The sequence below is a fragment of the Myotis davidii genome, unplaced genomic scaffold (genome assembly GCF_000327345.1).
Source record: "Myotis davidii unplaced genomic scaffold, ASM32734v1 scaffold238, whole genome shotgun sequence".
Taxonomy (NCBI): Eukaryota; Metazoa; Chordata; class Mammalia; order Chiroptera; family Vespertilionidae; genus Myotis; species Myotis davidii.
In genome coordinates, this window is record NW_006293779.1 from 1591383 (window position 1) to 1617851 (window position 26469).

Below are 26469 nucleotides of genomic sequence, written 5' to 3' on the forward strand. Positions count from 1 at the left end.
AATCGGAGGGTGATGTGGGTCTATGCCTCTGGCCGAGGCATCAGGCCTGGGCCAGGGGCAGAGCCAGCAATCGGAGGAGTCTGGGGGTCCCCTGCCCAGGCCTGACGCCTGGGCCAGAGGCATCAGGCCTGGGCTGGGGGCAGAACCAGTGATGGGGGGAAATGAGGGTCCCCTGTCCAAGCCTGACAACCTCTGACAGAGGCGTCAGGCCTGGGCAAGGGGCCGATCCTGTGATTGGAGATTGATGGGGGTCAACGCCTGAGGGCTCCCAGTATGTGAGAGGGGGCAGGCTGGGCTGAGGGACACTCTCCCCCCACACACACACACACAGTGCACGAATTTCGTGCACTGGGCCCCTAGTTCTATAATAAAACATAAAACTGTATTTCACGAATAAAAATGACACCTATTAATCCAAATAAACCAAATATAAAATGTTATTGCAATATTCAGATAAATTTAATTATGTATTGAAAATCAGATACCATAGAAGTGATTATGCTAATTATGGTAAATGTATCATGACACATTATAGTTAACTTAAATGATTATGATAAAAACAGCACCAGTAATTAAAGAGGATGTCCATATTATTTAAGGTACTTATGTATATGTTACGTAGAGGTAAGTAATATAATACCTAATTTTTTTGACGTACTAAAGCGAGAAAAAAATGATAACTGTGGAAAGTATCAATAATATTAGAATCTGAATAATGGCTATGTGGTTTATTCATCTAATTATTCAAAAATATTTGAAAATTTTCCAATAAAACTGTTACTTCATGAGTAGACAAATTCAAAAAGTAGTTTCAGATATAAAATCATACCAGATCAAAATTCAAAAGAAAAATGAAAATGGAATTATGCGATAATTCCAAATGAAAAATATAAAAAATGTATTAATGTGTGAAATTAAAATACACTTCAAGTTAAAGTATAAAATCACAATGCCGCCGAAACCGGTTTGGCTCAGTGGACAGAGCGTCGGCTTGCGGACTAAAAGGTCCCAGGTTCGATTCCATTCGGGGGCACGTATCTGGGTTGCGGGCACATCCCTGTGGGAGATGTGCAGGAGGCAGCTGATCGATGTTTCTCTCTCATCGATGTTTCTGACTATCTATCTCTCTCCCTTCCTCTCTGTAAAAGTTCAATAAAATATATTTTAAAAAAATGATGTCTCTCTCTCTCTCTCTCTCTCTCTCAAATCAATAAATTAAAAAATGTTTTTAAAAAATAAAATAAAATCACAATGCCATATAAATTGGGAAGATAATAAATAATGTTCAAGATATGGTAAAAGCAGCAACAGGACTTTCAGATGACAACAGAATGTCTATATTATGATCTTTGTAACAACAGTTAATAATAGTAAAAAGTAGAAAAACAGGCCAATAAAAATGTAATCACCAAAAGAAGGAGAAAAAAGATACATCTGGCAAGATGAGAAATATAATAGAATATATTAATTTTAAAAACCAGTGGATTTAAATATAAATATATAGTGGTTACATTAAATGTACATTAAGTATTTCTGCTGAAAGACAAGTATCAGAATGCATTATAAAAGGCAGCTATGTGTTCGTTTTAAAAATATGTGTCTAAAATATAAGGAAAGAATAAAAAGTTTAAAGTAAAAAGAAGGAAAATTATATAATATACAAATAATAACCAAAAGAAAGCTGATGCTAGGTATACAAATATCAAACAAATTACTTTTAGAAAAAAATAGCAATATTAGAGATAAAAAAGATAACTCATGATGAAATATTCAATTCACAAGAAAGTAGAACCATTCTAAATTTGTGCTGTCATTTCAAAATGTATTAAAAAAATAAGTGATGAAACTAAAAGACACATTTAACACCAATCTTCTTAGCTAAAAAAATATCAAAACACGAATAGCTAAAGTCATGAGTACACAAAAAGCAAACTTGCACAAATGCAGATATAGAATACACTTCACCAACAAGTGCTAAGTAAAAATTGTCAAGCATTCATGGAATATTTATAAAAGCTGACCCTCCACAATTCCTAACATATTTTGCAATAATGATAATCAGAGTATTTGTTCTGACCCTTCAGCAATTAAAAGAGGAATCAATAACAAGATAACTAGAAAATCCTCATATATTTGGAAATTAAGAAATGCATTTCTTTAACATTACTTACTAAACTTGAATATATGACAACCCTATGAAGCAGCAAATCTACTCTTACATTCATATCTAAGAGAATACTATATCCATTAGTAATAACAATATCACAGTGGAACACAAATGTTGACCAACAGCATACACAGCAATAGTGGATACATAAATTTATTTTTATTCATATAACGGAATCGTAAACAGCAATGGAAAAAGACCAATGATCTACATATATGCAATGATCTGAGTGAATTTAACAATCATGACATTGAACAGAGAGCAGACCAAAAAAAATAAATTCAATTTTCTATCTGATAGAACCTACTCAACTAGTGCTTAAGAATGCATAATTAGCCCTGGCCGGTTTGGCTCAGCGGATAGAGCGTCGGCCTGCGAAATGAAAGGTCCCAGGTTCGATTCCGGTCAAGGGCACATGCCCAGGTTGTGGGCTCCATCCCCTGTGGGGGGCTTGCAGGAGGCAGCTGATCAATGATTCTCTCTCATCATTGATGTTTCTATCTCTCTCTCTCCTTTTTCCTTCCTCTCTGAAATTAATAAAAATGTATTTTTTAAAAAAAGAATGCATAATTAATTGGTTTTACAGAAAGAATAAAAAACAAGAAATGATTACTCGAAAAGTTAGGACAGTGCTTATTTACCTTTTGAAGAGTGTTAGAGAGAAATAAATGGAAGGGGACATAACGACACCCTTTAGAGTACTAAAAATACTATTAATTGATTAGGTGGTCACAATAACAGTTTACTAGTATGCTGAGATAAACTGCTGGCCTATACAACTGTTTTCAACACTTTATGTATGGGCATTATATTTCACAATCAACATGTTTCCCAAAAAAGGTAAACAGAAAGTTGAGAGACGATGGTAACCTTCTGTGGTACACAAATGTTAATTAACAGTATAGAAAATCAGTAATGAGCCGAAACCGGTTTGGCTCAGTGGATAGAGCATCGGCCTGTGGACTGAAAGGTCCCAGGTTCGATTTGGGTCAAGGGCATGTACCTGGGTTGCGGACACATCCCCAGTAGGAGATGTGCGGGAGGCAGCTGATCGATGGTTCTCTCTCATCGATGTTTCTAACTCTCTATCTCTCTCCCTTCCTCTCTGTAAAAAATCAATAAAATATATTTATAAAAAAAAAGAAAATCAGTAATGAATACATGAATTTTATTTTATTCAGATAATAAAATCTTGCTATTTCACAAGGAAAAAGGACTAACTACATATATGCAATGATATGGATAAAATTAATAATCATAATAGTGAACAAAAGGCAGGATTTTGCCCTAAAGTTTAATAAAAATCCTTCTGCTATAGGTAGACTCAGCCTGAATAGAGTACAGAGGTAACTTACTGCTTGTATAGGCAAAGACTACCTTTAGAAACAAACAAACAAAACAAAAAAAACAGTTCCATGGCTTCCTTTGCAGGAGAGGAAATGGTGGGCAATGTGAAGGAATGCTTTTATTTCTCAAACCTACTCTTTTTTTTTTTTCAAACCTACTCTTTTATCGGTTTTAATTTTTAAAACTTCTTATTGAAAAATCTTAATTTTATTAAAATAAAAATCTTAGAAAATTTTATGATAGTTCTAAGAAAGATTTAAGTTACAACTAAAGAATATCTGAAAGTTCAATTTCTTGTCATGTCTATTGTAGTATAAACATAAATTTGTACAAAAGTGACTATTATAGTCCAAGAAAACAAAAACAAATTTTGACCCTTTTGGCATCTGCATGTAAAATAAACATTACAATTTCATTTAATTTTAAATTGAAACTATCATCATTATACATAAGCCACGCATTTCATTTAGTAGTTACTTCCACAATTGGAAGATGTAAGATGATTCTATATAAAAAGTACTCAAATAAAGAACTAATAAGTTTCTTTTAAAACCCTATGCCATTCTGAAGCTAAGGACAAGTTTAAATTTTTCATAACTTCTCTTGCAAATTGCTTTTACATTCTGTAAAATTTGCTTTTAGAAGATAATAAAGATATACAAAATGAGACATCCCGTTGATTATTCATTTAAAACATCAGCAAAACCACACTATTCAACATACTCAAATATTGGTTCATAAATCTGAAGTTGCTTTAAACTCATCTCACACTTCTCAAAGCATTGCATCAAATATACCTTTAATTTCAACTGAAAGAAATAAAATAATATGATGACAAAAATACACACAAGACTGACATCAACAGATGCTTATTGAAACTGGATAATGGAAATATAAAGTCTATTGTACTCTTCTTCTTCCCTCTATTTTCATTATGTTTAATATTTTCCAAATTAAAAAAACTTCTCAATATGCACACACATAAAAAAATATGATTTAAAATAGTGCACTAGAGGACAAGAAAAAAAAATCGTATGAATAGATTTAGAAAGTATAAAACTCCTATTAATAAATTTCTACTTAGCATGACAGTTAAGAAACTTGTAAGTACTGTAAACAGATATTTAAATCCTTATATATCACTTAATATTTATTATAGCTTATAATATATAATAAAATAATGTATATAATAAAAGAAGGTATATACCAGTAAACGTACTTGCATCATCCCTTTCAATTCTGGTTCCATCACTAGTTGACACACAAGTAAAGTGTAGGGGTTCAACTTCTAGAAGACCAGTGAGAGATGTGAAACTACCCTCAGCAGCTGTGCAACTACTGACCTTTCCATTTCCTAATGCAGAAAAGACACAAGTTTTATAATATGTGAATAAATCTTTATAAGGCAAAAGTCATATGAGAATTATAGTGCTAGTCCAATTTTAATTACAGAAGGCGTATAAACAAACACACAGCCCTTACATAATGCTTCACAATTGACATGGTATTAAGAAAACTCACAGCAGAAGATACTGTCCTTGTTACAAAAGCAGAGTTGCATAAAAGCATCTCAGTGTCCATTCATATTAACAAGAAACAATACGAGTAACCAGCTACTTACAATAGCTATTGCCCAATCTGTTAATTATGCATAAAATCAGAATACAATCTATGATATCAACTGTATAAATATGACACTAAATAAATAAACATTCCAAAGTATAAACAAGATCTCTAAATGTTTCTTTATATTTTGTATATATTTTCAATTTTCTAAAATGAGGCATACTACTTTATAATCATACAGTTTAAGTTAGCACATACAGTAAAAAAAAAAATATCACATGGTCACAACTATCCTATCTAATAAAAGAGAAACGTGGTAATTAGTCATACGCCCGCTACCCTTCCCATTGGCTAATCAGGGCAATATGCAAATTAACTGCCAGCCAAGATGGCGGCCGGCAGCCAGGCAGCCAAGCAGCTTGCAGCGAACATGAGGCTTGCTTGCTTCAGTGACGGAGGACTTGACGTTCCCCGCCTGCCTTGCCGGCCTCTGAGCTTGAAGTTTAAGAAACATTGTAACAAATATAGAAGCTAAACAAAACCCCAGAAACCTGCTTTCAGCTGGCTCGGGATCTCAGAGCTGGAGTTGATACAGTGTTTCGATTATAAGAACCCAAACAAACCAGATACCTGCTTTAAGCAGCAGAGGCCTCAGATCTGGAGCCAGAGCTAAAGCTGGCCCAGAATAAAAAAGAAAAAAAGGAGCAGTTGGGAGCTTCAGTCACCCGCCAGCCTGAAAACAGCCCTCAGCCCCTCACCCAGACTGGCCAGGCACCCAAGCGGGACCACCATCCTGAAGGGTGTGTGACCAGCTGCAAACAGCCATCATCCCCTCATCCAGGCTGGCCAGGCACCCCAGTGGGGACCCCCACCCTGATCCAGGACACCCTTCAGGGCAAACCACCCCGCCCCCACCCGTGCACCAGGCCTCTACCCTATATAGTAAAAGGGTAATATGCCTCCCAGCACCAAGATCAGCGGAGCTGAGTGCCTCCCGGCACCGGGATCAGCGTGACAGGGGGCAGCGCCCAAACACCCTGATCGCCTGCGGCTCTGTGTGTGACAGGGGGCGGGGCCACAACCTCCCTATCCGCCCTGCTTTATTCGTGACAGGGGAAGGTGCCCCAACCCCCTAATCAGCCCAGCTCTGTGCCTGATAGGGGGGAGCTCCCCAACCCCCTGATCGCCCTGCGGCTGTGTGTGTGACAGGGTGCGGCGCCCCAACGCCCCCCGCCCCCACGGGCCCTGCTCTGTGTGTGACGGGGTAGAGCCATAACCTCCCCATCTGCCCTACCCTGAGTGTGACAATGGCAGCGCCCCAACCCCCTGATCAGCCCTGCTCTGTGGGTGTTAGAGGGCAGCACCCCAACCCCCTTATCCGCCCTGCTCTGTGACAGGGGGCAGCGCCCCAACCCCCTGATTGGCCCTGCTCTGGGTGTGACATGGGGTGGCGCCGCAACTTCCCCATTGACCCTGCCTTGATTGTGACCAACCCCCCAATCGGCCCTACCCTGAGCATGACTGAGGTTGGCATTGCAACCTACCGATCTGCCCTTCTCTGTGCATGACACAGGGCGGCGCCCCAACTCCCCAATCGGCACTGCTCTGAGCCCGAACAGGAGCTGCACCTAGGGATTAGGCCTGCCCTCTGCCACCCAGGAGCAGGCCCAAGCCAGCAGGTTGTTATCTCCCAAGGGGTCCCAGACTGCGAGATGGCACAGGCCGGGCTGAGGGGACCGACACCCCCCCCCCCCCCCCCCGAGTGGACAAATTTTCGTGCACCGGGCCTCTAGTCCTATATAATAAAGCCTAATATGCTAAGTATCCAGTCGTCCATTCAACCAATCAAAGCATAATATGCTAATGATATGCTAAAATCGCTCAACCACTTGCTATGACATGCACTGCCCTCCAGGGGACAAACAGTTGTCCGGTCGACCAGTATCTATGACATGCCCTGACCAACAGGGAGCAGACGCTCTGACTGGTAGGTTAGCTTGCTATTGGGGTCCAGCCAATAGGGACTGAGCGAGAGGGCCAGATACACCCTGGAGCCCTCCTGCGGTTCCTCCCTGGCTGGCCAACCTCCCTCATCACTCCCCGGCCCAATTGTGCACCTGTGGGGTCACCCCCTCACAATCTGGAACCCATCACGGGATGTCGGAGAGCCGGTTTCAGCCTGATCCCACAGGCCAGGCCGAGGGACCCCAATGGTGCCCTAATTCATGTACCACGCCTCTAGTGTAAACAATAAAAGCATAGCAAGAAAAATGGGTGGATGAACACAAAAGAAATAAGGGTGTATGTAGTAAGGGGAAAGGTTATCTTTAGTTCTTTCAATTTTCTGGAGTTAATACTACTTTAAACATAACTAACAGCTAAAGTGAAACAGAAACTCAAGATGGAAAAAATGAGGATATATAAAAACTGCTACCAACAACTGAAAGACTAAATTAAAAGCAACAGTAGCCCTAGCCGGTTTGGCTCAGTGGATAGAGCATCAGCCTGCAAGACTAAAGGGTCCCAGGTTCGTTTACGGCCAAGGGAACATGCCTGGATTGCTGGCTCAACCCCCCAACCCGCCCCCCCCCCGCCAGTAGGGGATGTGCAGGAGGCAGCCAATCAATGATTCTCTCTCATCATTGATGTTTCTATGTCTCTCTCTCCCTTCCTCTCTGAAATCAATTAAGAACATATATATATATATTTTTTAAGCAACATTAAATTGCTATAATCTATTTTCCAACCTCCCATCAGTGCCTAATATAGGGTCTGACACATGTCTTAAAAAAATATATTTATTGAGCACTTAATATGAGAGTAAAAGGACAGGCCCTAGTTCTCATGGAATACATTTTCTGTATCAAAGTTATTTCATTAAACAACTAATTATACAATTGAACTTTTTTAAAGTGCTATGTTTTACTTAAGGGAAGTTCAAAGGACTAATCAAGGGAAATTAGGGGGAGTGGGCCTAGGCTGAAGTCGGACATCCTTAGTGCTGCCAAGGAGGCAGGAAAGGCTCCTGCCACCCGCTGCTGTACCCCCAGTCCTCAGCCTGGCTGGTGACTGAGTGGAGCTCCCTCTGTGGAAGCGCACTGACCACCAGGGGGCAGCTCCTGCATTGAGTGTCTGCCCCCTGGTGGTCAGTGCATGTCATAGTGATGGGTCAGTCCAGGTCATTCCTCCACTAGGGTCAATTTGCATATTACCCTTTTATTATAAGGCTGTTATATCCATTCAATCCTAAAAGTATATTCTTCAGAAATGTATACAATACATATAACAATGTGCACAAAGTTTTCCTCAGTACAGTGTAATGGTATATGCAGAAAAATGTTTTTCTTTCTGCATCTTTGCTTATTACATAAGTACATATTAATTTTATTTTTAATATAAAAATATGTTCTTTTATTTTAAAGACAACAAAAACACGCCAAATAAAAGTGAAAAGACTACAACAAATAATAAAATTTTAAATAATCTCTTTTAAGTATTAAAGTCAAACTGACATGCAATGAAACATAAAAAACAAGTTCATAACTCTTTCAAAAACAGCCTTAATAATGGTGGGTCAGGGGTTAAGTAGGAAAGTCAAATAGCTAAGTGATTCACATATGTTAAGTTCTAAATTTTAGTTTTTAAAGATAAAACAGAGCAACTATAATCTATGAATGCAATGGTAGCTTAAATACAAGTTTTAAAATCTAGAAATTCCTTTAATAAAAAAACTTACTACCTGAAAGGACATCCGACAAATCAATTTCATCTGATTGAACACCAATGCTGCTGTTGTATACATTTTTACAAGTAGAGCCACTCATTTCTAAATCAAAGAGGACTGGATCAAATGGTGAGCTATATAATCCATATCTGAAAAATAAAATAATGTCCTAAAAATTTCCTGTCAGCCATCTAATTAACAAATTATCTATTTACTTGGTTTTAAAAGAAGTTTGAGACAGGGCAGAAAGAAATTCTAACCAGGTTTAACCCATTAAATTCAGTGAATCTCGACTGTGGTCCCTGTAAACCTATACTCCAAAAGACAAGGTCCAGAAAGAGTCAACAAATGCAATTCCAATAAGCTGGCAGCTAATGAATCCGGACTGAATCTTCTGCAGATTGAAGCATGGAAGAGATGAGGCAGCCATTCTTCACCACAATCACATTTGTTTAAAGGAAAAAGTACAAAGGCTTTGAGTAAAATTTCATCAAAATCGAGATTTCCAACTTAAAAATGTTACAAAACCATTGTGCCACTCAATTTCTTATTTCATTATGTTGAAGTTTTAGGTAATTAATGAGGAGATAAAGAATACTAGTTAAGGACTATAAGTGACTGACATAATTCTGCCTATGAAGTTTTAATAATAGAGAAACAAATTATCTTAAATCCTTCTTCCTTTAGCAAGAAATAGAACTTTTAAATATTTTCTTATTATTAGCCTTATGAATAACAATCTTCAGGACTTTCAAAACTGTTAAAGAGAATCGTTTCAGAAAAAGAAGAAGAAGAAGAAAACGGCCGAAACCAGTTTGGCTCAGTGGATAGAGCGTCGGCCTGCAGACTGAAAGGTCCCAGGTTCGATTCCGGTCAAGGGCATGTGCCCGGGTTGCGGACACATCCCCAGTGGGAGATGTGCAGGAGGCAGCTAATCGATGTTTCTCTCTCATCGATGTTTCTAACTCTCTATCTCTCTCCCTTCCTCTCTGTAAAAAATCAATAAAAAATATATATATTTTAAAAAAAAGAAGAAGAAGAAGAAAACGGGAAAAGAAAACCTTACGCTAAATATCATTTGGAAAAAGGTTAGGTATAATTTAAATACATTTTTGTAAGAAAAATGGTTTTTAAGCAAATATATATGTGACAGTATTATGCAAAGGTGGTTCCATGTCCAGAAAGGCCCACTATTTGTCATTATATCTATTAAAATACCTTGTCTGAAGTAAAGCCTCCATTGGTGTTAGCCTGTCCTGTAACTGTCTGGACACAGCAGTAAGCAAAGATGCGCAAGCTGTACTGCACCCAGCCAAATCTTCATCTTTAACATAATTCAGTAAGACAAAATACCAATAGACAGAACCTAAAAACAAAAATCAACATCTCCTCATTTTTCTCTAACATAGAAAACTTCAGATTACATATTTATCAGTGTCTCCTTTCCCTAGACTTTCTTACAACTTGGAATTTACAAAGAAGGACCAACTTCCTTGTATGACTAAGAGGACACTGACAAAGAATTTCAATCACATCAATCACATTTTTTGATCAGTATATCAGGCTAACTAAACATTTAGATTTTCAATAACATGAGATGACTCTGAGGGACATTTTGGAATAGTTAGAAAGTGTAAAGATGTCAGGGCCTTCAAGCCATCCATCCTGAAATACTGTTTCTCTGTAGCTGTAAAATTTTCAAGAACAATGGATGGCATCATTGATTTACAACTAACACACCTTACTAAGCAAGTGAATGCGTATAGTTATTCTATACTGCCAGTTAAATACAGACCAACATTGCTTAAAAGATGATTATGGTGATGTATTTTAAGACTCTTTGATAAAATTTGAGATATCTAAGTAAGTACACACCAAAATTTAAGCATCTTACCTCTAAGGCTACTGTCAACAAAATATTTTAAACAAAGAAGACTATTAAAGTGATCAAGTCCAAAATATCCTACTCTATATAACATAGAGTTAAGAGTTTTGTCCACTGTATGTTCAAGGTAAATATAAAAAGACTATCTAAATTAATATAGTGCCTAGCCGAAGAGGCTCAGTGGTTGAGCATCGACTTATGAACCAGGAGGTCACGGTTTGATTCCAGTTAGGGCACATGGCCAAGTTGCAGGCTTGATCCCCAGTGATGTTTCTATCTCTCTCTCCCTCTCCCTTCCCCTCTGAAATCAGTAAAAATGTATTTTTAAAAATTAATAATAAATTAAGATAGTGATAATACCCATTTACCAAGTAACTTTGAGAAAGCTTTATTTCCTGGTATACCACAAAGATCAAATCCTTATGAAATATATTTATCTCATTGAGATAACATGTTGAATGGGTTGGTCATTTATAAATGAAAACACAGTAAGAAATGGCTACTAAAAATATAGCATTAGGTTTAAAAGGGCATATCAGTATCCTTTCAGAATAACAATATAAAACAGCAAAAGACATTTTAAAAAATTTTTAATCTTCATTACCTTATGCATATGCTACTTTAGGGGATTGCTTTCTCAATTCCTACTTCATAATTACATTCATTCTTAAATGACATTACCAGTCCTCAGGTGCTAAAAAAACACCCACTGGCCCCTTGTAGAGAATTTCAGTTGATTATAGCTGCTACCAATCACACACATCTCTGATCACTTACTAGCATTTTAGTTTGTGATTATCTGATCTATAGTCAGTAAAAACACCACCAAACTCAATAATTTCAATGAAATTAGAAAATGTATATATTAAGATTATTTGATATTTATACTTATCTATCCCACTTTTTCCTAGCAATATTATTAAACAGAAAGTACATGCCCACCCAATCAGAACATAACCACTTAAAAAGATAAGCTACAGAAAATAAAGGGGAAATTGACAAAAAAGTTACTAAATAATCCTAAGTATATTGTGAAATGTTTGCCACGACTACAGTTACTAGTGATTAAACTAATTTCACATACCACCAGTTGCAGCTGCAGGTAAAAATGACATATTATCAAGTAAAGCCTTCAATAGAACAGATCCAAATCCTGGTTGACATGGGTCACATTTTCCATTACTGAAAAGTTTTAAAAGAAAAAATTTAAATGCATTGATACTCAAGTTCAAAATTCAATTGAAACATGGTGTGGTTCTTTTAAAAATCTTCTAAATGTATTCATACTAATCACAATAAAAATCTGCCTTACAGCCCTATAAATAGGCAAAAAAAATAGTAAGGACTAGTTATACTAAGGGTCTTGTTACTGTTTTCTTATGCATTAAACCATTCACTTTACCAAAAGGGACTGACAGACAACTACAGTCAATATTGACTATTAGCTTTTAAACACTCCTAGGTAAGAGTCTGAGGATCTAGAGAAAATGATCTGGTCAATATTACAAATAAACCTTGTAAGACTGTCATATAACAGGGAACAAGGCTTCGGGTGAAGGATCCAAAGACAACCAGGGAGAGTAAGAGTAAAGGTGGGAAAAGAGTTCCCCTTACCAAACTCCCTAAACTGCTACTAATAGGCAGAGAAGCCTATTTACTAATAGGTTTATTTAACATAACGTTTTCCCCTAAAAACCCTAAATTCTTTCTTAGAATCTCATCAACTTTTACAAATTCTCTTAAATTATACATACATTCAACAAGGTTCATATTACACTAGAGCAGTGGTTCTCAACCTTCCTCATGTGCGACCCTTTAATACAGTTCCTCATGTTGTGGTGACCCCAACCATAAAATTATTTTCGTTGCTACTTCATAACTGTAATTTTGCTACTGTTATGAAATGTAATGTAAATATCTGATATGCAGGATGTATTTTCATTGTTAAAAACTGAACATAATTAAAGCATAGTGATTAATCACAAAAACAATATGTAATTATATATGTGTTTTCCGATGGTCTTAGGCGACCCCTGTGAAAGGGTTGTTCGACCCCCAAAGGGGTTGTGACCCACAGGTTGAGAACAGCTGCACTAGAGACAAGGTATCACCTGCCAAACTGCAGATGCATCTACAAAGTAAACTTTCAAATTAAAAAAACACCAACCTAATGCACAAAGCTAGAAATCGGGCACACTTATGGGCTATGCTTCGTCCTGCCTCAAAGAAGCAAACACGTACAATATCCGAGAGACATTTTCGTGTTTTTGAAAGCAAGCTCTCATTTCCTTCCTTTGAGCTGCAAAACAATAGCACACATTTGAACTTGCATTCATAACATCCAAAAAGCAATCATCAGCGGTAGTAAAATCTTAATTATTAACCTTCCAGGTCCATTGGAATGTACTCCTGCTAACCAACAAAGAGTATCCAACACGAGGCTCTGGGCGTGTTCTGTGATTTGGCCATCATCATCTGCTTTTCTACAAAGGGTGTTAAGAAGCTTCTCATGAAATTCTGAAAACTGTAACATGGCACATCGTTGTACTCTACAAAAAAGAAAATATATATACATTAACAACCAAAATGAAACAGACTAAAGCTATCACGAGCTGGTTGGTCATATGCTTCATTTTAAATCATAAATATTACAATTTTTTAATATGTTTCAATGACTTTTATATTTTTTAGAGAGAGGCAGTGAGAAGAAGAGACAAAAAGAAATACTGATGAGACACAGAAACATTCATCAGCTGCCTCCTGCATACCTCCTCCTCCTGGGGATGGAGCCTGGGCATATGCCCTGACCAGGAATTGAATCGGCGACATCCTGGTGCACAGGACGATGCTCAACCAACTGAGCCACACCAGCCAGGGCAAAATCATGAATATCACAATTTTTTTAAAAAAACTTTTGAAAATAGCCAAAAACGGTTTGGCTCGGTGGATAGAGCGTCGGCCTGCGGACTGAGAGGTCACAGGTTCGGTTCCGGTCAAGGGCATGTACCTGGGTTGTGGGCACATCCCCGGTGGAAGATGTGCAGGAGGCAGCTGATCGATGTTTCTCTCTCATCGATCTTTCTAACTCTCTATCCCTCTTCCTTCCTCTCTGTAAAAAATCAATAAAATATATTTTTAAAAAAAAACTTTTGAAAATAAATATTACAGTGAAATGTCAGCCTCTGAACTTAATGTTATGGTATTCAGAGATTTAAAATAGTATGTAAGCAATACTTGGCTTGTAGAAAGTTTTAAAAGAAATAAAGTTAATAATTATATTCTGACATAGTAAGTAAAACTTCAAATTATTTATTTCTTTCCTCATGCTATAAATATTGTATTCCTGATATATACCGAGCAGTATATAGACACTAGAGTTAAACCAATGAAGCAGAAAGACAATTCATCCCTAAATGAGATTACAAGTTCTTAATAAAAGAAATGAAAATTTTAAGATTTTTCAAGTTAGATTTTAAAATATTGTGTTAGTATATTTATTCTTCTCTTTTGTATGTATTTTAATTACTATAAGAATAATAGGGAAAGGGAATGAGGTTACCTTTCCTTAGAAATTGACGTTTTCTTAAATCTTCGAATTGTGACTGAGACCTCTTGAAGTAAGTCACAACCCCGGAGGTTTTCAGCTTTACGAGTGCCACTTGCATTTTCATTCTTAACATTAGATGATTTTTCCTAAGTATACAAAAGTAAATAATTGAATGAACAAATTATACTAAAAAGTATTTACTATTAAGTTTTCAAATAAAGGACAATAACTGAATTATGACTATCATAACATAAATCTTAAATTAAAATGAGTTTTTACCTTATATTCAGTAAATGACTAATTTCCCTCAGAATTATAATAGAAGAGAAAAAGACATAGTTATTAAAGTTAATACCCAATGGTTAAGATTATAATGCCAACATCCTGAATCCAAGTCCCAGCTACAGCACTTAGAAGCTACATGAGATATGATAGCTCCCAATCTCTAACGTTCACTCACTTCCAAAAAAATTTTTTTTAATCCACACTGGGAGATTTTTTAAATTGATTTTAGAGAGAGGAAGAGGGAGAAAGAGAGAAACACTTTCTGTGAGAGAAACATCGATGCTTTGCTTCCCAGAGGTGCCCCCACTGGGGATCAAACCCACAACCTAGGTATGTGCCTTGACTGGGAATCAAACCTGCAACCTTCTATGGTGCACAGGAAGATGCTCCAACCAACTGATCCACCTGGCCCCAGCGGTTCACTCACTCTCCATATGAAAAATGGAAATAATACTTGCACCTGCTATGCCTATCTCATTTATTTTTAAGGATTAAGTCAGATAAAGTGCACAGAAGTCCTTGAAAAATTAGAAAACCTGTATAATCATAAGATGATTGGTATTACTGATATTGCTACTATTGCCTATGAATAATGATGATAAACAAAATCTCTATAAACTTCAGGAAACTCCAAGATCAGACAATTATGAAGAGACTAACTAGTTGCAGAAAATTAACCATGAATATTACAATTTATCTCTAAAATCACTCCCCAACTTCCCTTTCTACATAATCAAAAAAAAAAAGTGATGAGTTACCAGTAACAGGCATTAAATCAAACTTTTTCACTTAAAGAAATAAATATTATGACCTAAAATAATGTAAAGGGAGGTACTAGCTAACAATTACTCCTTAGTAAATATACCCTATGCAATTTACGTAGTTTGCTTAAAGTTAATTCAAAATATTTTCTTTTCAATATTTTTTAAGTCACTGTAAAAAAAAAAAATACAAACCAATGATCTGCTGAAAAAAAACACACAATGGTCATACTACTTCCAACAGTGTGTCAAATCTCATCTACAATGTCTAAAAAAGAATTGTTATAGTTCAAAATAACTGTTTCATACCTTGACTGCTGCAACTTTTGCCAAGAGTGAAGCAAGTGAATAACCCTTGTTACTCTGGTGTTTCAGGGATGGAAGTCTTACTACAGGACGCATGCCACCATTACAGATCTCATCTGTTCCTCGCTCATTCACTGCCTTGACATGGATTAAAAACGAACGATATTTTCCTCCTGCCATACCTAGAGGAGCAGCATAGAATGGGATAAATAACTGAATCACCAAAAGGGCAAATTGTTTTTCATCTTCATAATGAAAGTTAAAAAAATAACGTGAAAAAACACAGTTCAGAATTCTCTCAAAATTACACTGCTATTTTAGTATAATATAACTGAATCCCTTCCTATATTCAATTGGTAGCCAAAAAATAAAAAGCACGGGAGTTAAATGAGTAGCATTAAGAAAAAAATTTTTAGCTGTTGGGCATATTTTCCCCAAAAAGTTAATGATTCTAATAACAAATTTTTATGAACCACAGAAAAATACAAAGAAAAAAACCTGTCATTAAGGCACCACCCATATGTGTATCCACACAATCCTTTTATGCAACCATGCACACCCATACAAATAAGCACTATAGTATTAATAGTTGAAAAAGGAAAGGTTTTGTGTTCATTACCTGGGTTTGAATAACGACTGCCATTTATAAGGTATATGAAAAATTAACCTCTCTGTGGTTCAATTCCTTCAAACGTAAAATGAAAATAATAGTACCGACCTCAAAGGAAGCTTAAACATATAACTGCACCAAGATACTAAATTTTCCTGTGATTATAACCTTTGTTTTCCAAGGATCTGCCTGTCTACCATGCTAGCACTACACTATTACCCTCTTTTTTGTTTATTTTGTTTTTTTGTTAATCCTCACTCAAGGATATTTTTCCATTGATCTTCTGAGAGAATGGAGGGAGGAGGAGAGACAGAGAGAAACATCAATGTAAGAGGGACACATCAATTGGTTCCCTCCCACACCTGGGATAAGGATGGAGCCTGCAAACCAGATATATGCCCTTGACCAGAACTAAAGGTAAATGTGTGAATGTAGATAAACATTATGAAGGAAACATATGTAAATTAAAAGTTATTTAGATGGTCAGATATTTTCTTGGTTTGGGAAAGGATCTCCACACCCCACCTCACCTCCAAATTTACTTTAATAATAAGGGGGTATTTTGTTTGTTGGCTTTATTTTTCACCCTTGGGACACTGGGAGAAGCTAAAATAAAAGAGTCCTACTGCAATATCTATTATCTATATAACTGCCAATTATTTTAAAATATACATTAATTATAATTTATGTTTACTTGAGACACTCAAAATGTTACATCTGATACGTATCAAGAACACTCTTCTGCCAAGACCGGTTTGGCTCAGTGGATAGAGCGTCGGCCTGCAGACTGAAGGGTCCCAGGTTCGATTCTGGTCAAGGGCATGTACCTTGGTTGCGGGCACATCCCCAGTGGGAGGTGTGCAGGAGGCAGCTGGTCGATGTTTCTCTCTCATCAATGTTTCTGACTATCTCTTGCCCTTCCTCTCTATAAAAAATCAATAACAATATATTTTAAAAAAAAAAGAACACTCTTCTATAAAAACCATCTTCAGAGACTATATTTTAACAATATACAGTAAACATGCCAAAGACACAGAACTCTCCAACTGATGGGAAGGGGATACATGTCAGGGCATATCTGGCAACTTTAAAGAGCTTTGTTAGATCGCACAAAAGTCATCCTGTGTTCACTTCATGCTTTTTCAAAAAGCACTAAGAACTCTCAAACTAAGAAAGTAGGGTCAGAAAATTTCACATAAAAATAGTCATTTATGCCCTAGCTGGTTTGGCTCAGTGGATAGAGCATCGGCCTGTAGACTGGAGTGTCCTGGGTTCAAATCCGGTCAAGGGCACATGCCTGGGTTGCAGGCTGGATCCCCAGTAGGGGGCATGCAGGGGGAAGTCAATCAATGATTTTCTCTCATCACTGATGTTTCTCTCTCCCACTCCCTTCCTCTCTGAAATCAATAAAAAAAATTTTTAAAAAGTAATTTATGAAGGAAATGATGTCAGCGACCAGGAAATTGGTGGAATTGCTAATAAAAACCCCAAATAAAACAAGATCTTACTTTTTGTTGGACCATTTTTTTTTCTATTTTTAAAACTGGGGTTATTATTTATTATGCTTTGGTAAAATATGTTACCTTACCTTTAACAAGTTTGGGACTTGTTAATGTCAACATCCCAGCATGCCCTGATAGATCAAGGCCACTAGCAAGCCATACTGGCCCACATAGAATGTCTTCTTTATGATCTTCTAAAAATGGACATAATCTAAGACCTAAAAAGAAAAATATACATTTTCTTTTAAAGTAGTTGATAATGTAAAGTGTAATATTTAATAAGCAAATTCCCATCACATTTACATGTATTACCACCACACAAAATACCATACTTAGAATGTGTTCAAGTATGAATTCACTATCATGATAAGGAACTATAATTATCACTTATCTGATATATTATGGTTTTTTTCCATTCCCATTTTATTTACATTCACTTTGATTTTCAACAGTAATAATAAAACCATGACATAATTTCAAATCCCAACATATTAAAAAACAATAATGCAAGTAATAGCGCAGCTGTGTTCAAAAAGATGAGCTGAAAGTTAAAGCATTTGGCCAAAGCAGAATTACAGGTTACTTTTTAATCATGTTCTCAAAACCAAGTTTTTGCAAGCCATAAGGAAATCTGTGCCCAGCATGATGCATTTGGATCACTATTCCTTTTACTGCCATGGACAACAGCTCTATAATGTAACTCACACTGTGATTCCTCTACATCCATGTGCTGCATTTCTTCATTCAAATCAACCAGGGACGGTTTTCCATTTTGTTCCACTTCAATGTTAAGAGCTGGAGACAAAGGAAAGGTGATCTGCCTATCTACTGCTGTTTCTAGAGGATAAAAATATTAAACTTAATTTACTTAATATCAATGATTTATGTGCCTAAAATTCTAAAATTTTCTATAAAACTGGGAACTGTTGTGATTTTCATCACAGATGCTACAAAATGGTTGTCAGGAAGAAGAAAATTAGATTCAATTAATTGTTCATACACTCATCTCTTTTTTAATTATGCTAAAATATTCACCTGAAGAAATAATTTGCTGGCAACTGAACTAAAAGTTCTTAGCCTAGGCTGCAGAGTACAAGCACCCAAAGAGTTTTAAAAAAGATCAATGTCTAAGTCTTAAACCAAATTAAATCAGAATCTGTCATATTTCAAAAGGATACAAACATACAAAAATTCATACACACACACACATTGTTTTAAATAGGAAAATTTTCAAGTTTCATTGTCTTTAACCCGTTGGGTAAAGTAGCCATTTTACTCTAAAATTACCCCCTGCCTTTTCAATTAACCTATTAAGAAGAAAAGGCTGACTGGTAACATCTAGTTCCGAATATGCTAAATGTGTAGAATCTTTTTATAATTCAATATATCAAATTCTAAATTTGTGACAAAGATAAATAGAAATGGGTATATTTCTGGATGACAGGAAAGGTTGGGTTTCACTAGTAACCTTACAAGAATATGACTTCCAAAACAAAGTCCTTTTCCCAATCAATTCTCCTCTTAAAAAGAGTAATGTATCAAGTTTAATAATGCTAAAAGTGAAACTAATTCACAAAGGAACTAACTGTATTTCCCCAAAAAGTATAATTAAATTATTTAAAAGTTTATGCAATTCTGAACAATACTGAGTTACTGAAAAGCTCTAAAGTATTCCCAGGATTAGCTTTTGTAAGTAAAATCACCAAAAGTAGAGCAGAAAATATTGGGGAAGGGGATGAGAGCAGGAGAGGGAACTGGCAATCCTAGACAACGAATTAGTTTTTTAAAGAAACCAACTACAAGGTAAAATCTTAAAATATAAATTTTGACTCATTCTTACCATTGACTTTCCCTAAGCCCGGAGCTTTATTTTTCAGTAGTGTCACTTGTATCTGTGGAATATTGGTGATGTTTGAGTTCAAAACGAATTTGAAGTCCACATGTCCAACCATACAGGCCTTCGGTAGAACCAATTCAAATACATGCTCATCCCAACTGTTGCTGTCAAATAAGAAAGAATATGCTAAATAAAACAAAAATCTTCCTTCAACCATAACATATTACAATTAATATCACATTTTAAACTGTGATTTTCAGCATCCAACAAAACTTAATGCTTCTTCATTCAGGAGAGAAGATAAGCAGCTCCCAACCCAGAGGTTACTTAGGGCCATGAATCATCTTACTTCAGGAATTCATACCTGCCTTGGGAACTGTACATTATATAAACCCTTTTTGCTTACAGTATGGACGATCATGCTTCAGAATTATCTGTAGATTCCTGGGCCCGACCCTAAGTCTAGGAGTAGGGTCCCAGGAATCTGCATTTTAAAACAAGAACTTCCTGTATTTCTTAATGTGTCCATTCTGATTTAAATTCTATATACATATATGCTGAAAAACAAAAACAATCTCCAAAGCATACTCCTCCACTAAACTCCAGATTTATATCCTAATGTCTACCAGACAGCTCAAATTTATCATAAATCCAAACTTCATGATTATCCATTCCAATCTCAGTAAACAAAATTCCACTTTACAACTAGCTCATCAATCCAAAACCTCAGTCATCCCTGACTCTTCTCTCACACCAGATGTTCATTACATCAGCATATATTGTTCCTTCTACCTCCAAATTATATCCATATCCAAAAGCTGATCACTTTTTTCACTACTTCTATCAACTAACACCATGTTCCAAGCTACCATCACCATTTCACATGGATTACCACAACAGCATCCCAACTAGAATCCTTGCTTCCATCACTGCTGCCTAACACACACAACCACTCAGTCTACAGTCAACACAGCAGTCTTACAGCATCCTTCTAATATGTAAATTATATCACATCACCCCTATACTTAAACCCTCTAACATCTTCCCATCTCACTCAGCATAAAATTCTCACTGTGGCCTATAAATACATTCATGATCTGATTACCAGCTACTGTTTTAGACCTGGCCTCTGACCAATCCTACTACGTTCACTGAACTCCAACAATGATCTTCTTGCTCTTTCTAGAATTCATAAAACATACGTCTCAGTATCTTTGCAATCCCACTGTCTCTGAAATAATGACTTCATGGAGGCCTTTCTTTGGCCCCTTATATTAAAATCATTAGACAAAGTTGCTCTCTCTACATCTCATTCTTACACACAAGTACACACGCAACTATTCTATATCCATATTGTTTTAATATATTTCAATATCTTTTATGACTATATGAAATAATAAATATCTGCTTATTGTCTATCTATTACAATATAAATTCCATCAGTCATTAACTGTTACATTTGTGGACTGAGTGGCCAAACTAATGGCAATGGTATATTATTTTCACTATTTTATTCTACAAGTATGAATATAGCAATTTCCAAAATTAAGGCAAGGAATAAAACAAACAAAAGCTGCCGAAACCGGTTTGGCCTAGTGGACAGAGCATCAGCCTGCGGACTGAAAGGTCCCAGGTTCGATTCCGGTCAAGGGCATGTACCTGGGTTGCGGGCACATCCCCAGTGGGAGGTGTGCAGGAGGCAGCTGATCGATGTTTCTCTCTCATCGATGTTTCTAACTCTCTATCTCTCTCCCTTCCTCTCTGTAAAAAATCAATAAATTTTAAAAAAAAAAGCTATTAATATAAAAAGTTAGGAGAAACAGTAATACATATCTAAGAATCTGTTGCCTCTAAAAAATATATAATATGGATTTCCAGTTTAATACCCTGGAAGAATATTTTACCTGTCAGTCTGTAGTTTCCAAGTTCTAGTATGCTGAGCAGCATCTCCATGGTGTTGCTGATGCAAATGTTGAGGATGCCTCCTTTGCTGCTGTTCTTGTTGAACTTCTACCCAGCATGGAGGAACAGTAGCTGAAAACCGTGGAGTCAAAGTCTCAAAGCGAGTTAGCTCCACTAAAGATGTCAAGATGTCAAGAGTGAATGGCTGGTCCACCAATAAGTCAACTCCTTAATAATAGTGAATGAAGAATGTGAAGTAAGTTTTACAAAAATATTACTTTTAATTAACGTTATTATCTACTCAAATTGCAACATTTACTAAGTATCCTGAAAGTTAATATTAGCTCAGATACTTACATGCAACTAAAGTAATAGCACTGAATACATAACAAGCAAAAGAAAAATACATTTGAATATTTTAAATTATAGGAAGGGTACTCATTACTGGAGAAATCCAAAGTCAACCTGTTAGAAAAATCCTAATTTTACCTCACCCTAAACTTAGAAAGAGCAACAAAAGTTAACAGTGCTAAAATGAAAGTCTAATTCCCATAAGAGAAATATCAAATTTTAGATTTTCTTATTCATGAAAAAAAAATTGCTAACCATGAGCAAGCATGTAACATCTGCCCTTTAAACAGTATATTTTCCACTTCGATAATAGTTTAGAATAGCATATATACATATCATCATTATAAGAATAACAACCAGCTTCAAATTAGTTTTTTAAATAAATATATGTATTCATATCTGTCAAATGTCTAACATTAAAGATGAAAGGCTGTTTTTCTTGTTCCAATTAACAAAAGCTTAAAGAAAGACTAAAATACAAAATCTGATAGGTTTAGAATATGTTCACAAAGAAAATGTAAACCAAGTTCCATAAAATTGATAAGTGTACTTCATTTTTTCTCAATGTTTAGCACTTTATAAATTGTTGGTAAATATTAAAAGCATGTCAATGTCTTTACACATGCACTGCTTAACAACGGGATGCATTCTAAGAAAATACATCATTGGGTAATTACATCATTGTGCAAACATCACAGGGTGCACTTACACAAACATGGATAGTACAGCCTAACAGTGGTCGGCAAACTGTGGCTCGGCAAACCGCAGCTCGTGAGCCACATGCGGCTCTTTGGCCCCTTGAATGTGGCTCTTCCAGAAAATACCGGCTCTTCCACAAAATACAGACTTCTGCGCATGGGCCACAAAGTTTCAATCGCACTGTACATGGGCGCCCGCACATAGTACTTTGTGGAAGAGCCACACTCAAGGGGCCAAAGAGCCGCATGTGGCCCGCGAGCCGCAGTTTGCCAACCACGGGCATACCTATGCTATGTGGTATGGCGTACTTCTCCTGGACTACATCTAGGCTATATGGTATGTATAGCATATTACTGTACAAAACAAGAGTAAATAAAGCACAAGAGAAAATGTCTGACATTAGGAAACATGGCAAACATGAGATGTATGGGACTACTGCTAGTGTTACAGAGCAAACTGTTTTTGTAAGTAGAAAGATTACAATCTAAAATAATAATTAAAAGTAGAGGATAGCTGGGCATGTTGCTCAGTGGTTGAGCTTTGATCCATAAACCAGGTTATGGTTCGATTCCTGGTGAGGGCACATGCCCAGGGTTGCTGCTCGATCCCTAGTAGGGGGCATGCAAGAGACAGCAATCAATTATTCTCTCTCATAATTGATGTTTCTATCTCTCCCTCTCTCTTCCTCTCTCTGAGGGTAATAAAAACATTTTTTAAATTAAAAAAAGAATTATGTACTGTATATGACTATAATGTGCTACTATGACTGGCAGCACAGTTGATTTGTTTATACCAGCATCATCACAAACACCTGAGTAATGCATTGTAACAGTAATGTTACCACAGCTAAGAATTCACTATGCAATAGGAATTTTACAATTCCTTTATAATCAGACTAGAGGCCCAGTGCACAAATTTGTGCACCAATGGGATTCTCTCGGCCTGTGGGATCGGGCCAAGACCAGACCTCCGACATCCCCCAAGGGGACCCAGATTGCGAGAGGGTGCAGACCAGGCTGAGGGACCCACCAGTGCATGATAGGGGCCGAGGAGGAACATGGGAGGTTGGCCTACCGGGGAGGGACAGTGCGAGAGCTCTAGGATGTGTCCAGCCCATCTCCCTCAGTCCCAATCATCCAGACCCCAGCAGCAAGCTAACCTACTGGTCAGAGCGTCTGTCCCCTGGTGGTCAGTGCACGTCATAGCGAGAGGTTGAGCAGCCTTAGCATATCATTAGCATATTACGCTTTGATTGGCTGAACGGCCAGTGGATTGACTGTACACTTTGCATATTAGGCTTTTATTATATAGGATATATAGGACCACTGTCATATATGCAGTTCATCATTGGCCAAAACATCATTATGTGGCATATGACTGTATTTACTTCTTTATAATCTAATTCACAGCTTTTCTACTAAATAGTACTTCTATGAACTTTATGGAATTTCTTCTTTATTATAACAATAACTTATAAATTAAGAAAACATTCAGTATGCTAGCTTCTAAACTAAGTTGTATAATCAAAACAATCAAGTCTTGACTAATTATAGCAAGAGACATGAGTCAGTGTATCTCAACCTGGGGACAATCTTGCCTCCCAAGGGCCAAGTGGATGGGGGCAATGTATGTACTAGAATCTAGTAGGCAGAATTCAGAGATAAGACTAATACAGAATACTCCAACCACAACAAAAAATCTAGTCCAAAATGTCAGTAGTGCAGATAAGGTTGAGAACACCTGGCATTAAGGTAGTGAAGACTACCATAGATTATACTAATAATCACTAAATTTAACATGTATTATACTAGTAATCACTAAGTCTGTCTATGATGCAAAGAAGAATAATCAAATGCCCAAATATAAGTGTCCATTAAGATTGACTACCAACTTTATGTATTATTTCTATTTAGAATACATTTGAGTTCAAACATACTTTTTATTTCAGATTTACTAAACTTCTTTAAAATGCTAGTTCTGGGGAATAAAATGTGGTAAGTGCTAAGAGTACAACACAGCTCTATGGAAGTACAAAATTAATAAAAGTAGGCATAAAGGTTGGGGAAAGAGAGCTCAGTGCAACACGTGAAGAGCATGAAACAGAATTATATACTGTATCTAAAATTTCACAATGGGGCAATTGGGGTCTGAATATGCTATTGCAGAAAGTATTTTTTTGACTTTTCAACTCCTATACTAATATTAATAATATAGGCCATTCCACTGACTTTAAACTTACTTAATGAATCTTCTGTTTTTCATGTTTTTTTTTTCTTCCCTTGCTAGACCAAAAACTCCTTAATGACCAATGTAATGTGTTTTTTCCTTAGGTAACTGAACCAATGTTGGTCAACCTACCCAAAGTTGAGAATCACTTCTTATTTTAATGTTTATAACATTTTCCAACTACTGGAAAAATAATAATTAATACACAAAAACAAGCCTAGTAAAAGAATGCCAATACAGAAATTAATGCCCTCAGCAAAGTAGCAAGAGTTGACTATAAAAATTGAAATACTGCCGAAACCGGTTTGGCTCAGTGGATAGAGCGTCGGATTGCGGACTGAAGGGTCCCGGGTTCGATTCCGGTCAAGGGCATGTGCCTGGGTTGCGGGCACAGCCCCAGTGGGAGATGTGCAGGAGGCGGCTGATCGATGTTTCTAACTCTCTATCTCTCTCCCTTCCTCTCTGTAAAAAATCAATAAAATATATTTTTTTAAAAAAGAATATAATAGCCAAGACCGGTTTGGCTCAGTGGATAGAGCGTCAGCCTGGGGACTGAGAGGTCCCAGGTTCGATTCCGGTCAAGGGCATGTACCTTGGTTGCAGGCGCATCCCCGGTGGGGAGTGTGCAGGAGGCAGCTGGTCGATGTTTCTCTCTCATCGATGTTTCTAGCTCTCTATCTCTCTCCTTTCCTCTCTGTAAAAAAACTCAATAAAATATATTTAAAAAAAAAAAAAGAATATAATAGACTCTGCCCTAACCAGTTTTCTCAGCGGATAGAGCATCGGCCTGCGAACCAAAGGGTCCTGGGTTCGATTTTGGTCAATGGCACATACCTCGGTTACAGGCTCCTCCCCAGCCCAGGCCCTGGGCGGGTGCATGCAGGAGGCAACCAATCGATGTGTTTCTCTCACATCAATGTTTCTCTGTCTTTCTCTCTCTCTTCCACTCTCCCTAACAATCCATGAGAAAATATCCTCAGGTGAGGATTAACAACAACAACAAAAATAAACTCAGAAAACTCTGAACATCACAGGAATATGCATTTTTTTAAATCATTTAAAACCTTAATACCATACCTGAAATGCCAGGACTTGAAGGATTCGATAAAGGTTTGGAACCTTCTGAAGATGGTTCTATTCCTTTAGAAAGAGATCCATCCACTAATATATCAGCTTCATCAATATCATCACAGGTTCCTCCAATTTGGAGAAAATGAAGCTCACCACCTATAGTGTAGTGATATGCCATCAACATACATACATGGATGGGTACCCATACAAGTGCACTTTACTTAGTTAAGAAAATTTATTTTACTATCACTTGATAGTCAGATAAAGAAGGATAACAGCCCAGCCTGCATGGCTCAGTGGTTGAGCATTGACCTATGAACCAGGCCACGGTTCAATTCAACAAAGTGATATATTTCGAAGAACTTAGAAGTTAAACTGCCAAGTAATTGCAAACTGAAAATTAAATTAGGAAAATGGCAAATACACAAACATGTTTGAAAACAGTTATTCAACTAGAATTTACTTACTATGTTTAAGGTACTATTTTAAATGCTTAAATTAATTCATTTAGTCTTCACAAAAACCCTTGAGATAGGGACAATAATTGTAGCCACTTAACAGATGAGGAAACGAATATACTAGCTATTTTGGGATCAAGGGCCAATCTCAATCCCAGCAGTAACAAACCTGGCCAGTGTGGCTCAGTTAGTTAGAACATTGTCCCATGCACCAAAGAGCCAAGC

At 36.9% G+C, this 26469-nt stretch overlaps 1 protein-coding gene across 1 annotated transcript in view; it reads right to left on the bottom strand.

The window, feature by feature from the left end:
- Positions 1-26469, bottom strand: part of BIRC6 (baculoviral IAP repeat containing 6) — a 169507-nt gene that overhangs the window by 111821 nt on the left and 31217 nt on the right. The window contains exons 11-23 of the mRNA XM_015566420.1: positions 25793-25942; positions 21442-21667; positions 19541-19701; positions 18406-18537; positions 17787-17918; positions 15592-15770; positions 14249-14382; positions 13074-13238; positions 12857-12988; positions 11774-11871; positions 10023-10170; positions 8820-8953; positions 4722-4868 (exon numbers count right to left, since the gene is read on the bottom strand). Of these exons, the coding sequence (XP_015421906.1) occupies positions 4722-4868; positions 8820-8953; positions 10023-10170; positions 11774-11871; positions 12857-12988; positions 13074-13238; positions 14249-14382; positions 15592-15770; positions 17787-17918; positions 18406-18537; positions 19541-19701; positions 21442-21667; positions 25793-25942 (1938 nt within the window). The remainder of the gene's footprint in view (positions 1-4721; positions 4869-8819; positions 8954-10022; positions 10171-11773; positions 11872-12856; positions 12989-13073; positions 13239-14248; positions 14383-15591; positions 15771-17786; positions 17919-18405; positions 18538-19540; positions 19702-21441; positions 21668-25792; positions 25943-26469) is intronic.